Source organism: Mixophyes fleayi, chromosome 9 (genome assembly GCF_038048845.1).
Source record: "Mixophyes fleayi isolate aMixFle1 chromosome 9, aMixFle1.hap1, whole genome shotgun sequence".
Taxonomy (NCBI): Eukaryota; Metazoa; Chordata; class Amphibia; order Anura; family Limnodynastidae; genus Mixophyes; species Mixophyes fleayi.
In genome coordinates this window covers 125,006,128-125,020,245 of record NC_134410.1, presented here as the reverse complement: position 1 = coordinate 125,020,245, position 14,118 = coordinate 125,006,128, and the positions used below count along the sequence as shown (strand labels likewise).

Below are 14,118 nucleotides of genomic sequence, written 5' to 3'. Positions count from 1 at the left end.
ACCAATCACGGGCACTCGGCAGCCAATCCGCGCTCAGGCTGCCTCTGCAGGGTGGGGCGGTGTCTGCAGAGATACAGGTTTTTTTTTGTGGAGCGCTCGTGAAAGATGACCGACTGACGTCATAGCCCCGCCCCCTTGGCGGCCTCACCCAATCAGCGGCCGGACACATGCTCCAGCGCGAGGCAGCTGTGTGATAAGGGGAGGCGGTGGGCGGAGCAGCTGGCAGTTGGCGAAGGACCGAGGGAGGAAAGAGACCGTCAGACATCAGTCCGCATCTCTCCATCTACAGCCGAGGCCCAGAGCAGCCCAGCATCCCTGCCAGTGACGTCACCCTCCAGATACAACAATGGTAACGCCCGGGTGCCGCAGCCGCCATCGTCCTGCGTAGCCTGGTCCCGGCTACTGGGGGAGGCCGGAGTCATTGTCCTCTGGGGGGGGGGATGGGGGGGTTCATCGGATGATAGCGGAGAAAATAGCTTATCTGTTATTGGCTAATTAAGGAGTAAGGAGCAGGGATGGGATTGGATGGTTGGGGTGTAAAAAACCCGGCTGTAATTGGCTTCTGGTTCCCAATCCTTGTGTAGCCTCCATCCTAATATAACAATGACTAGCAAGTATCCCCTATTGTCCCTCTATTGTGTATGCCTGATTCTTAAGGAACAGCTGATGTCCTTACATATGGAAGAAACACGGTTATAATTCATTGTTACAATGATTCATTTATTAGTAATACCTTACACTGGTATTCTGAGGTTGTTCCTTGTGACGAGGAGCTGTCACTAGCTAACCTGTGATTGGCCGCTGCTAGAGTAAGATATGTTAATGGGGTGGGATTGGCTGTTGGTAGAATTGGGCATCATTATGTAATAGCTGTGTTATGGGGTGGGCTGGGATTACATGTTAGTAGAATAGAGAATAGGCGTGTTATGGGTGGGCTGCTGGGATTGGCTGTTAGCAGAATAGGACATCACTGTCTTATGGGGTGGGTTGGGATTGGATGTCTGTAGAACAGGGTATCACCATGTAATAGCCGTGTTGTGGGTTGGGCTAAGATTACATGTTAGTAGAATATGGAATCGCCGTGTTATGGGGTGGGCTGGGATTGCATGTTAGTAGAACAGGGCATCACCATGTAATAGCCGTGTTGTGGGTTGGGCTAAGATTACATGTTAGTAGAATATGGAATCGCCGTGTTATGGGGTGGGCTGGGATTGCATGTTAGTAGAACAGGGCATCACCATCTTATAGGCGTGTCGTGGGTTGGGCTAGGATAGCATGTTCATAGAATATGGAATCGCCATGTAATAGGCGTGTTATGGGATGGGCTAGGTTTGCATGTTAGTAGAATATGGAATCGCCGTGTAATGGTCGTGTTATGGGGTGGGCTGGGATTGCATGTTAGTAGAACGGCATCACCATCTTATAGGCGTGTCGTGGGTTGGGCTAGGATAGTAGAATAGGGAATAGCCATGTAATAGGCGTGTTATGGGATGGGCTAGGATTGGCTGTTAGCAGAATAGGACATCACTGTCTTATGGGGTGGGCTGGGATTGGATGTCTGTAGAACAGTGCATCATCATGTAATAGCCGTGTTATGGGTTGGGCTAAGATTACATGTTAGTAGAATAGGGAATTGTCATGTAATAGGTGTGTCATGGGGTGGGCTAGGTTTGGATGTTAGTAGAATAGGGCATCACCGTGTTATGCAGTTGTCTGGGATTGGATGTTTGTAGCCTAGGGCATCGTCATGAGATTGGCATGTTATGGGGTGTGCAGGGGTTAACAGGATATAAATAGAATGAGGGTATAAATATGGGATGGGATTGGCTGCTTGGAGAAGTGAAACTTAATATTCAAAATATAGAATAGTGAGTGAAAATAAAAAAAACCTGAAATTGTGTATATTGGGGCTCCCAATAAAGCAAAATGAGACGCTTAACTCTCCTTAATTTATTATGTTCTTGTATATCACCCCCACATTCCTAGCACTTTACACTGAATATTTAATAAGTCACATCAGTCCCTGCCCCATTGCAGTTTACAGTCTCTGATGACGTAAACCCTGGCCCGTAACCTTATTTATGTTATCTGGGAGTGGGTTATAGATCCTGGGATTGTCCACTGGTGAGAGCTGCGACACGAGTTCAGGATTTTTAATAATGATGAAGCATTTATGCATATTGCAGTGTATTTGCATTATCTTCTATGATGAACCCCTGTCATATTGAAGACATTTAGAACAACTATTTCACAGTTAACTGCAGGAATGGATCTTGGCCAGTGAACACTCTGCCATATTCTTTAAATTTTCTGTGCTGGAAAAACTGACCAAATCTGATGGGTTAATAGAATATTACAGTGCTCTAGATCTACTGTAAATAGGAAACACTAGAGGGCAGAATTACATGGAAGCCACAGAAAACCAATCAATAGAATAAATTAGGTGTTTATTTCATACACTATGGGGCATATTCAATTGTTGGCGAAAACGCCCCAAAACTCATGGTGCGCGCACTATTACTGTTCTTACGGTAATAGTGCACGTAAATACCATTACGGTAGTTTTGTCGCTGGATTTCGGCTCACAGCTCCCTGAGCTGAAATCCAGCTTACTATTACCGTAATAATGGTAATAGTTTAACGCTGCGTCATATTCAAACAATTGAATATGCCCCTAATAATATTAAAACTCTTTTATACTAATAAAAGGAATAGTGCTACTCCTGTAGCTCATGTACAGCATCCATATATCGAGACTGTTTTCTAAAAATATAAAGCTTATTCAGCAGATGTTTGATAAGTGAAAAAGAATGGGAGTAACCTATACCCTGTGTGGTAGCGTCATTCTGAGTGGGTGGATAAAGGATTCCATAGTTGGCTCTAGCTACAAATAACCAGGTTGAGTTTTGTAATATAGTTAATGTCCATGGGACATCAAGGACTAGGATCTGACACATAAAAAAAATGAAAATAGCCTTTGATTTCAGAAATTGGACACCCGTTATCAATATTGTCCAGTTATCTGGTAGACAAATATTAGGAACTTGCAATCTGTCTACCAATAAAAAGTGGGGCTAGACGTTTTCACTGTACAGTGTAGAATTATGAGGCGATATTTATGGCTAAATTACATGTATATGTCTATTTATATCTCTCGACTCCTCAGTACTAAGAGCATTAAAAACACTCCTTTATTTTTGCAGCGTGAGTGTATTTCCGTCCACATTGGCCAGGCTGGCGTCCAGATGGGCAACGCGTGTTGGGAGTTGTACTGTCTGGAACATGGGATTCAGCCGGACGGACAGATGCCCAGTGATAAAACCATTGGGGGAGGAGATGACTCTTTCAACACCTTCTTCAGTGAGACTGGAGCTGGCAAACATGTCCCCAGGGCTGTCTTTGTAGATCTGGAGCCCACCGTGGTTGGTAAGTAATGATAGAGGGGACTGTCTAGATAGGAGGTTACCAAGGAGCTTAGAAACTGTATGAACACACCCTACCAGGTTATAAACCTGCAAGAAGTATGATGTGACAGTAACACAAGTGACACTTCTGCATTGTGGGCTATAACATGAGCAGCCTGGTCTATCACAGCAACTTCTTAGCCCCAGACTTCACCTATTACTAATATGTCCATTCCCTCTCTGGTTTGACAGAGATTGCGACTTCTGATTGGTTCTTGTGCTCATGCACCCCCGCGCCCCCCCCTCCTCCCCTCAGCAGACATTTTATAGGGGCCGACTTAAGTTAAGAAAATGTAATCTAGTCCTGAAAGCCCATTGATCACATACATCCATCATGTTTAGATGAAGTGCGCACAGGAACATACCGTCAGCTCTTCCACCCCGAGCAGCTGATCACAGGAAAGGAAGATGCAGCCAACAACTACGCACGGGGACATTACACCATCGGGAAGGAAGTCGTCGACTTGGTTCTAGATCGTATCCGTAAGCTGGTGAGTGTCGCTAAGGACTGAGCTGCACAATACTCTTTTGTTTGTTTTTTTTTCTACCTAGACTGAGGGTGTCCTGGCTTAGACTAACGTTTTATTGTAACATTCCATAATGCTGTACAATCCTATCTGAGCAGAAGTATGTGGTGACTTGTAGCTGTCACCACCATATTCAACCCAACGTAGTCTGTTCAGTCACTATTCCTACAATGGAGCAATTGCTGCAGGATTTAACAGACTAATTCATAATCAAAACATTGAGGTGAATCTGTTCATGTGAAGTAATAGCTGTCAGACATACTGTTCTGTGGCGTTAGTCCTGAGCACATGGATGATCTGTGTCTTCTCTCCGCAGGCCGATCAGTGCACCGGGCTACAAGGATTCTTTATTTTCCACAGTTTTGGAGGAGGTACAGGCTCAGGCTTTGCCTCTCTTCTGATGGAGAGACTGTCTGTCGACTATGGCAAGAAATCCAAGCTGGAGTTTGCCATCTACCCAGCCCCACAAGTCTCCACTGCGGTGGTGGAGCCGTATAACTCCATCCTGACCACACACACGACTCTGGAGCACTCAGACTGTGCTTTTATGGTAGACAACGAAGCCATTTATGACATCTGTCGCCGCAACCTGGACATTGAGCGTCCAACATACACAAATCTAAACCGCCTCATCGGGCAGATTGTGTCTTCCATCACTGCCTCCCTGAGGTTCGACGGGGCCCTGAATGTGGATCTCACAGAATTTCAGACAAATCTTGTCCCATATCCTCGCATCCATTTCCCGCTGGCCACCTACGCCCCTGTGATCTCCGCAGAGAAGGCCTACCATGAGCAGCTGTCCGTCGCCGAAATAACCAACGCTTGCTTCGAGCCGGCAAACCAGATGGTGAAGTGTGATCCCCGTCACGGAAAATACATGGCTTGCTGCATGTTATACCGAGGGGACGTGGTGCCCAAGGATGTCAACGCTGCCATTGCAACCATTAAGACAAAGCGCACCATTCAGTTCGTAGATTGGTGTCCAACCGGATTCAAGGTTAGTCTCTGGGCTCACAGACGGGTAATGCCAAGTCTGCATTCATCAGACATATACAATGGGGATGGGGTACTAGATATTATTCTTACTCAAGTAACTGTCTGGGTTACAGTCCTAATATCACACATTATAACTAGTAACCATGATATATTTCTCTACAGGTGGGGATCAACTATCAGCCCCCGACGGTGGTCCCAGGAGGGGATCTGGCCAAGGTGCAGCGTGCTGTGTGCATGCTCAGCAACACCACCGCCATTGCAGAGGCCTGGGCCCGGCTCGATCACAAGTTCGATCTAATGTACGCCAAGCGGGCATTTGTGCACTGGTACGTGGGGGAGGGGATGGAGGAGGGCGAGTTCTCCGAGGCCCGAGAAGATCTGGCTGCATTGGAGAAGGATTACGAGGAGGTCGGGGTGGATTCAGTGGAGGATGAGGCGGAGGAGGGAGAGGAATACTGAGGGTGTAGTTACAGGTAGCCAGAAACGCTAAATGCTTGTTGCCTCGAGTTTAATGACTTGAGAAATAAATTTAAATGTTTAATTCATTTCCTGTGCTGTAAAACGGTTAACTTTGCTTGAACCTTTCAGAGTTACACAAATAAACTGATTGAATGATGAAATCGTGGAATAATTTATTATGGGGGGGAAGGGGTGGAGCAAAACACAACAAATAGTCCGACTTATGCAACTCCATCCAATCCATTTAGGATGAAAGTTACTGGAACAACTATGACAAAAACTGACATTAGCCAACATCTGACTGTCTGGTGGTCTCCACAACTGTTATACCCTAAGGGAGGGGGGCAAGAAGTGACTCATCTGTAATTGGAGAGGGTGGGGGGACATGAAGTATAACAGCAGACAGACAGTATCATTACTGGACATCTGTCCGAAAAGTAGGGAAGGCTCCATCAGGGATGAGACAGATTGTGGCCATGACAGCAGGAGACATTCTGCACTAATCCTGGTATCGTACGTAAAGTGGAAAAGATCATGTGATCGCATCAGTTCATATTGGTCTAGAAAAGATCTTTATTTACACCACAGACAATGTACATAACCACTATTCGGTGCTGAGGTATTTCCTCTTCTTGGCAGTGTTGGTATACGGATGCCAGCGCCACTCCACCTCCGCTGTGTTCTCATTCTCCAGGGTGCCCAGTCTAATCATATACACTGCAAATATTACAAATTACCATTAGTCTAACATGTGATTGGTGTCTGTGGGTTACAGCATCCTATAGCCAACCTGCGGCTCTCCAGTGGGTGTGAAACTACAAGCCCCAGCATGCTTTGTCAGCAGATAGCTGGCCATGCTGGGGCTTGTAGTTTCACACCACCCAGAGAGCTGCCTTAAAGTGTCCCTCCTGGAGGTCACTGCTGGGAGTGCTGCTGTTATATACCCCACTCAGGGCTGATCCCAAATTAGGTTGCAGCTGATTGGCTGCTGCAAGATGGAGATTGTCCAATAAGCAGCCCTAACACATTGGCATCAGTGATACAATAAATACAGGGCGGTATCTAGGGTCAGGGTCTAGAGAATAACAGATGGACTCGCAGGAACTCTGATACTCACCTTTCATATCGAAGCGAGGGCCGACCTCGGACAGCTCTATATTGCGGTGGTCCGTCTTCTTGTACACGTGGTGCCTGTCGTAGAGAGGGGGGTGTCAGTAACGTGAGTGACAGACGACAGAACATGGCCGCTGGTTACACACTTACCTGAATGATATGTAGTCGTCCTGGTTAGCGAATGTTATTACTCTCTTACTCTCCTCTTTGGGAACAGGGAATAAGTATTTCATGATGTTGGACACCTATAAAGGAACACGCGTGTTTAGTCACTGCGCAGCCGTGTTACATGGAGCAGCTTTAATGTGCCAACCGGTGATTGTCATCTTACCAGTGATCAGAATACTGACACCAGGGATGTAGGCAGCTAAATGCAGATAGGGATAAAGCACAAATAAAGAGCTATGGGGGGTGTTTTATAATCACTTAACGTTAGCGCTGCCCGACCACCGCTGGGCTTCTGAAGTAACATGTCGCTGTCTGCATCCCTGTTGTCAGAGTTCTAGTCATCACTAATCATACCCCACCCGCGCCAGCCTTACCCGCTGTCCAAGCCGGGAAGTGAAGTTGTGTAAGATGAGATGTGGATACGCCTCTGACATGGTGCCCAGGTCCGGGATATCGTGTCTCATGACGACATTACACAGAGTGAAATAAGCTGTGGGTCCGAAAGGCAGGTGACAGACGATCAGCCCATCTGAAAGGCAAAACAGACATTGTAACTATACTGCCACCCTGTACCCATGTACGGCTGAGGGGGAGAGATAGACGTAGGATTAGGAGAGATGACATTGACCAGACGTCTCCATATTGAGCAGTAATGTTCTGTATACTTTGGGTATTAAGCCTGTTTGGCCCCTGGACCGGCCACTGCTGGTCCCCATACATACAGCTGTACCGATAACACAGGACACCCACCTGGCATGCCACGGTGCTCGTGAACCATGATGAGGTCCGTGACGTCGTTCGCTTTGCACGCCTGAACCAGTGACCCCACCTCGTGCTTCCCTCTGTTCATGCGCTGGGCATTGGGGAAAACCAACTTCAACTCCTGAAGTAGGAAAGAAATGTTTTATATTCTAACCGGCTGAATAAGAAGTTAGTGTTACACATAAAGTCAGGTAAGTGCTCTGTACCGCTGGTCATCCCCAAATCATGTGAGCAAAGTGACCCCTAGCGGCACGTTCTGACCAACCTGGTATAATATAATCTAAGCGCTCAGTAAGTACACGGTGCACTAATCAGCAGTATAAAGGACAAGTATAATCATTTCACAGCACCCATGTGTACGAGACATTATGGTCACAAGACAAAGAATTCTAAAATCTACATAGAAAATAAGAGATCAAGGGGGAGATTTACTGAACCTTAACAGATAAGTGGAGGCTGTGACTATAACAACCTATCAGATTCTAGCTCTCATCTTCTAGGATATAGTAGATAAATGATAGCAGAAATCAGATTGGTTGCTAGGAGCAAGTATACAAAGCACAGCACCATTCAAATTCCTCACCACCACCTACAAGGCTCTCTCTCAGTCTACTGCCCCCTATATCTCTAACCTCCTCTCCATTCACACTCCCGCCCACTCCCTGCGCTCAGCCAATGATCGCCGCCTCTCCTCCACTCTGATCACCTCTTCCCACTCTAGAATACAAGACTTCTCCCGTGCTGCCCCCCTTCACTGGAACGACCTCCCTCGCTCCATCCGTCTCTCACCCAATCTGTGCTCCTTCAAGCGGGCTCTTAAAACTCACCTGTTCCTTAAGGCCTACCAACCATCCACTTAACCTCTCATCTCTTCTGTTTCTCCCCTGCCCCCTTTCTCTCTCCCCGTTGCTTCACTGGCACCCTTATGTACCTGATTCTGTTTACCCTCCCTTAGGATGTAAGCTCGTATGAGCAGGGCCCCTCTTCCCTCCTGTCTCCAGACCTGTTCTTCCGCTCCGTCTCTACTGTATCTGCCTGCCTGGAGTTTCTGAAGTACTGGTACTTTGTGTTTATTGTTCTGTACTGTCTTACCCTGTATAGTCTACTGTTTGTACCATGTACGGCGCTGCGGAAACCTTGTGGCGCCTTACAAATAAACGATAATAATAATAATAATTCAGTAAAATACCAAATGATCTCGCCCTCCAATGACAATGGCCCACAGCGCTCGTACCTTGGCAAACATTTTCAGCCGAGAACTGGGGTCCCTCGAGGTCGTAATCATGACTTTCGGATCTTCAACACCAGCCCACTTATACTCATCGTCCATATGTGAGGAGACCCCTGTGAGGATTCAATTCAATGAGACGCAAAACCAAATAAAACAATACAGACAAACGGCTCAGCCTGAGCCTAGAATTAGTTCCAGGTTACAATGTAAAGTCAGACAACCAATCATCTACCACCATTGTCTAGTATCGAGGTTGTCAATCTGTGGCTCACATGTTGTAGAACTACAGGACCCAGCAAGCTGGAACTACCTCTGGTCCAGTGAGCTGACATTCTAAGACATGTCCATTACCTTCACCACCCTCATCGTCAAACTCCAGCTGCTTCTGTAGAGAAAGGGCCTCTCTCCGGATCTCCGTGGGGATCAGCCTGTTTTCTGTGGATAGAGAGAGGTGCGGTCAGTATCGGGATCCTCACGTGTAATGCACACAGGTAATTATCACCACAGCACCAACCTTCCAGCGCTCGCTTCAGCCGCAGCTTCTTGTCCTCGATGCTGTGCTGTTTGGCCTCTTGTGCTTTCCTGTAGAGGTATTCCCTCCGCAGCCTGGCCTCCCTGCGCAGCTGTAGGGAACAGTGTGTCAGACATCAACCCCCTGCTTGTGTCCCAATCACCCGGATCTCTGTCACCCGCTCCCATCATCCTCTGCTGCAAGACATTACCGACTCATACTACAGCAACCACGCCACCTTCCAACGCCGTAGGTGCCAACAGTTACCAACTCGGCTGCTGGCTAGGGGGCATCTAGGACATGGGGCACCGTGGGTGGACACAGGCTACTAGAACCTAATTATATTGGATTTTAAATGCTAATCTTCAATAATTCCTAATACAGAAAGCAGAGAAAGCGCACAGATGTCATGAACAGGGCGTAGTGTATATAAGAAGTGGTACTATGCAACCAATCAGGCGTTTGCTTTAATTTTTTTAAACTGCGCTAAAAAATAAATCGACATTTAATTGGTTTCTATGGGCGACACCACTCTTTTTATAACTGTCCCCAATAATCTGTTCTCATCAGTCCTCTCATGATAGAAGCATCAAACTACGGCGAAAACTGGCGGCAGCAATGCATGCTGGGAGCGCGGAGAGTGGGGTGCGTTGGACGCTACATATAAGGATATCTCAATGTTGTTGTAAAGTTCCCGTCTGTTAATGATCTTCATGAAAGTAATTAACTTAATGAAGTGGCCACAATGTACGTACAGAATAAGTTAAGAGAACTGCAGAGTGCAAGAGAAGTAGTACTGTGAATTATCAATACACAGAATAACGCAGGATGCTAAGAATAAGGGTACAAAAGAAGTAGTTCTGTGCTGTTATCAATATATAATAATATATAAAACATAATACAAGACCTGACACAGAAATACAGAACATAAGTAGCACTGTGCAGTTCTCAAGATATACCTAATAAGACCAGGTACTGAGAGTTACACGGTATAACAGGAGTAGCACTGTGCAGGCATCAGTACGTACACAGTAAGACCAGGTACTGAGAGTTACACGGTATAACAGAAGTAGCACTGTGCAGGTATCAGTACGTACACAGTAAGACCAGGTACTGAGAGTCACACAGTATAACAGAAGTAGTACCGTGCAGGTATCAGTACGTACACAGTAAGACCAGGTACTGAGAGTTACACGGTATAACAGAAGTAGTACCGTGCAGGTATCAGTACGTACACAGTAAGACCAGGTACTGAGAGTCACACAGTATAACAGAAGTAGCACCGTGTAGGTATCAGTACGTACACAGTAAGACCAGGTACTGAGAGTTACACGGTATAACAGAAGTTGTACTGTGCAGGTATCAGTACGTACACCGTGAGACCAGGTACTGAGTAACACAGTATAACAGAAGTAGCACTGTGCAGGTATCAGTACGTACACAGTAAGACCAGGTACTGAGAGTTACACGGTATAACAGAAGTTGTACTGTGCAGGTATCAGTACGTACACAGTAAGACCAGGTACTGAGTAACACAGTATAACAGAAGTAGCACTGTGCAGGTATCAGTACGTACACAGTAAGACCAGGTACTGAGTAACACAGTATAACAGAAGTTGTACTGTGCAGGTATCAGTACGTACACAGTAAGACCAGGTACTGAGAGTTACACGGTATAACAGGAGTAGCACTGTGCAGGCATCAGTACGTACACAGTAAGACCAGGTACTAAGAGTTACACGGTATAACAGGAGTAGCACTGTGCAGGTATCAGTACGTACACAGTAAGACCAGATACTGAGAGTTACACGGTATAACAGGAGTAGCACTGTGCAGGTATCAGTACGTACACAGTAAGACCAGGTACTGAGAGTTACACGGTATAAAAGAAGTAGCACTGTGCAGGTATCAGTACGTACACAGTAAGACCAGGTACTGAGAGTTACACGGTATAACAGAAGTAGCACTGTGCAGGTATCAGTACGTACACAGTAAGACCAGGTACTGAGAGTTACAAGGTATAACAGAAGTTATACTGTGCATGTATCAGTACGTACACAGTAAGACCAGATACTGAGTAACACAGTATAACAGAAGTAGCACTGTGCAGGTATCAGTACGTACACAGTAAGACCAGGTACTGAGAGTTACACGGTATAACAGGAGTAGCACCGTGCAGGTATCAGTACGTACACAGTAAGACCAGATACTGAGAGTTACATGGTATAACAGAAGTAGTACTGTGCAGGCATCAGTACGTACACAGTAAGACCAGGTACTGAGAGTTACACGGTATAACAGAAGTAGCACTGTGCAGGTATCAGTACGTACACAATAAAACCAGGTACTGAGAGTTACACGGTATAACAGAAGTAGCACTGTGCAGGTATCAGTACGTACACAGTAAGACCAGGTACTGAGAGTTACACGGTATAACAGAAGTAGCACTGTGCAGGCATCAGTACGTACACAGTAAGACCAGGTACTGAGAGATACACGGTATAACAGAAGTAGCACTGTGCAGGCATCAGTACATACACAGTAAGACCAGGTACTGAGAGTTACACGGTATAACAGAAGTAGCACCGTGCAGGTATCAGTACGTACACAGTAAGACCAGATACTGAGAGTTACACGGTATAACAGAAGTAGCACTGTGCAGGTATCAGTACGTACACAGTAAGACCAGATACTGAGAGTTACATGGTATAACAGAAGTAGTACTGTGCAGGTATCAGTACGTACACAGTAAGACCATGTACTGAGAGTTACACAGTATAACAGAAGTAGTACTGTGCAGGTATCAGTACGTACACAGTAAGACCAGGTACTGAGAGTTACACAGTATAACAGAAGTAGCACTGTGCAGGTATCAGTACGTACACAGTAAGACCAGATACTGAGTTACACAGTATAACAGAAGTAGCACTGTGCAGGTATCAGTACGTACACAGTAAGACCAGGTACTGAGAGTTACACGGTATAACAGAAGTAGCACTGTGCAGGTATCAGTACGTACACAATAAAACCAGGTACTGAGAGTTACACGGTATAACAGAAGTAGCACTGTGCAGGTATCAGTACGTACACAGTAAGACCAGGTACTGAGAGTTACACAGTATAACAGAAGTAGCACTGTGCAGGCATCAGTACGTACACAGTAAGACCAGATACTGAGAGTTACACGGTATAACAGAAGTAGCACTGTGCAGGTATCAGTACGTACACAGTAAGACCAGATACTGAGAGTTACATGGTATAACAGAAGTAGTACTGTGCAGGTATCAGTACGTACACAGTAAGACCAGGTACTGAGAGTTACACGGTATAACAGAAGTAGTACTGTGCAGGTATCAGTACGTACACAGTAAGACCAGGTACTGAGAGTTACACAGTATAACAGAAGTAGTACTGTGCAGGTATCAGTACGTACACAGTAAGACCAGATACTGAGTTACACAGTATAACAGAAGTAGCACTGTGCAGGTATCAGTACATACACAGTAAGACCAGATACTGAGAGTTACACGGTATAACATAAGTAGCACTGTGCAGGTATCAGTACGTACACAGTAAGACCAGGTACTGAGAGTTACACGGTATAACAGAAGTAGCACTGTGCAGGTATCAGTATGTACACAGTAATACCAGGTACTGAGAGTTACACGGTATAACAGAAGTAGTACTGTGCAGGTATCAGTACGTACACAGTAAGACCAGGTACTGAGAGTTACACAGTATAACAGAAGTAGCACTGTGCAGGTATCAGTACGTACACAGTAAGACCAGATACTGAGAGTTACACGGTATAACAGAAGTAGCACTGTGCAGGTATCAGTACGTACACAGTAAGACCAGGTACTGAGAGTTACACAGTATAACAGGAGTAGCACTGTGCAGGTATCAGTACGTACACAGTAAGACCAGGTACTGAGAGTTACACAGTATAACAGAAGTAGCACTGTGCAGGCATCAGTACGTACACAGTAAGACCAGGTACTGAGAGATACACGGTATAACAGAAGTAGCACTGTGCAGGCATCAGTACGTACACAGTAAGACCAGGTACTGAGAGTTACACAGTATAACAGAAGTACCACCGTGCAGGTATCAGTACGTACACAGTAAGACCAGATACTGAGAGTTACATGGTATAACAGAAGTAGCACTGTGCAGGCATCAGTACATACACAGTAAGACCAGATACTGAGAGTTACACGGTATAACAGAAGTAGCACTGTGCAGGTATCAGTACGTACACAGTAAGACCAGATACTGAGAGTTACACGGTATAACAGAAGTAGCACTGTGCAGGTATCAGTACGTACACAGTAAGACCAGATACTGAGAGTTACACGGTATAACAGAAGTAGTACTGTGCAGGTATCAGTACGTACACAGTATAACAGAAGTAGCACTGTGCAGGTATCAGTATGTACACAGTAAGACCAGGTACTGAGAGTTACACAGTATAACAGAAGTAGTACTGTGCAGGTATCAGTACGTACACAGTAAGACCAGATACTGAGAGTTACACGGTATAACAGAAGTAGTACTGTGCAGGTATCAGTACGTACACAGTATAACAGAAGTAGCACTGTGCAGGTATCAGTACGTACACAGTAAGACCAGGTACTGAGAGTTACACAGTATAACAGAAGTAGTACTGTGCAGGGTATATTATATACCCCAGCTAATATCCCCTGATATAATACCCCCGGGCTGAGGACGTATAATCCCGGTCTCCCCACTCACCATGATCGCGGCTGGATGGATCTCACACGTGGAGTTGATCACCACAGGTCTCTGGAAAACTGACAAATCACGAGCCTCAGCTCAGCTGCCCTCAGTAAAGATGGCGGCGATCTGGTGCACCACACCCGGAAG

At 45.9% G+C, this 14,118-nt stretch overlaps 2 protein-coding genes and 1 long non-coding RNA gene across 3 annotated transcripts; 2 read left to right on the top strand and 1 right to left on the bottom strand.

The window, feature by feature from the left end:
- The first annotated feature begins 208 nt into the window (after nt 1-208).
- Nucleotides 209-5,607, top strand: TUBA3E (tubulin alpha 3e). Its single transcript, XM_075185552.1, has 5 exons — nt 209-349; nt 3,204-3,426; nt 3,807-3,955; nt 4,308-4,988; nt 5,150-5,607. The coding sequence occupies exons 1-5, from the start codon at nt 347-349 to the stop codon at nt 5,444-5,446; spliced, it is 1,353 nt and encodes a 450-aa protein (XP_075041653.1). The 5' UTR covers nt 209-346; the 3' UTR covers nt 5,447-5,607.
- On the top strand, nt 403-2,693 carry LOC142101236 (uncharacterized). Its single transcript, XR_012678975.1, has 2 exons — nt 403-899; nt 1,448-2,693. It is a non-coding gene; the product is annotated as an uncharacterized LOC142101236 (long non-coding RNA).
- A 388-nt stretch (nt 5,608-5,995) lies between the features above and the next one.
- Nucleotides 5,996-14,104, bottom strand: IMP4 (IMP U3 small nucleolar ribonucleoprotein 4). The gene is made up of 9 exons (XM_075185553.1): nt 13,987-14,104; nt 9,235-9,343; nt 9,072-9,155; nt 8,724-8,833; nt 7,478-7,610; nt 7,102-7,256; nt 6,710-6,804; nt 6,564-6,637; nt 5,996-6,163 (listed from the first exon to the last, which is right to left on the bottom strand). The coding sequence occupies exons 1-9, from the start codon at nt 13,987-13,989 to the stop codon at nt 6,051-6,053; spliced, it is 876 nt and encodes a 291-aa protein (XP_075041654.1). The 5' UTR covers nt 13,990-14,104; the 3' UTR covers nt 5,996-6,050.
- Between the last annotated feature and the right edge of the window lie 14 nt (nt 14,105-14,118).

Bases quoted from the DNA above. Each gene is read 5' to 3' on its own strand.
- TUBA3E (XM_075185552.1), top strand. The intron at 3,956-4,307 runs GTGAGTGTCGCT...TTCTCTCCGCAG, and splicing joins TAGATCGTATCCGTAAGCTG to GCCGATCAGTGCACCGGGCT. The intron at 4,989-5,149 runs GTTAGTCTCTGG...ATTTCTCTACAG, and splicing joins GGTGTCCAACCGGATTCAAG to GTGGGGATCAACTATCAGCC.
- IMP4 (XM_075185553.1), bottom strand. The intron at 9,156-9,234 runs GTTGGTGCTGTG...CTCTATCCACAG, and splicing joins GCTGAAGCGAGCGCTGGAAG to AAAACAGGCTGATCCCCACG. The intron at 6,638-6,709 runs GTAAGTGTGTAA...TCTCTACGACAG, and splicing joins GACGACTACATATCATTCAG to GCACCACGTGTACAAGAAGA.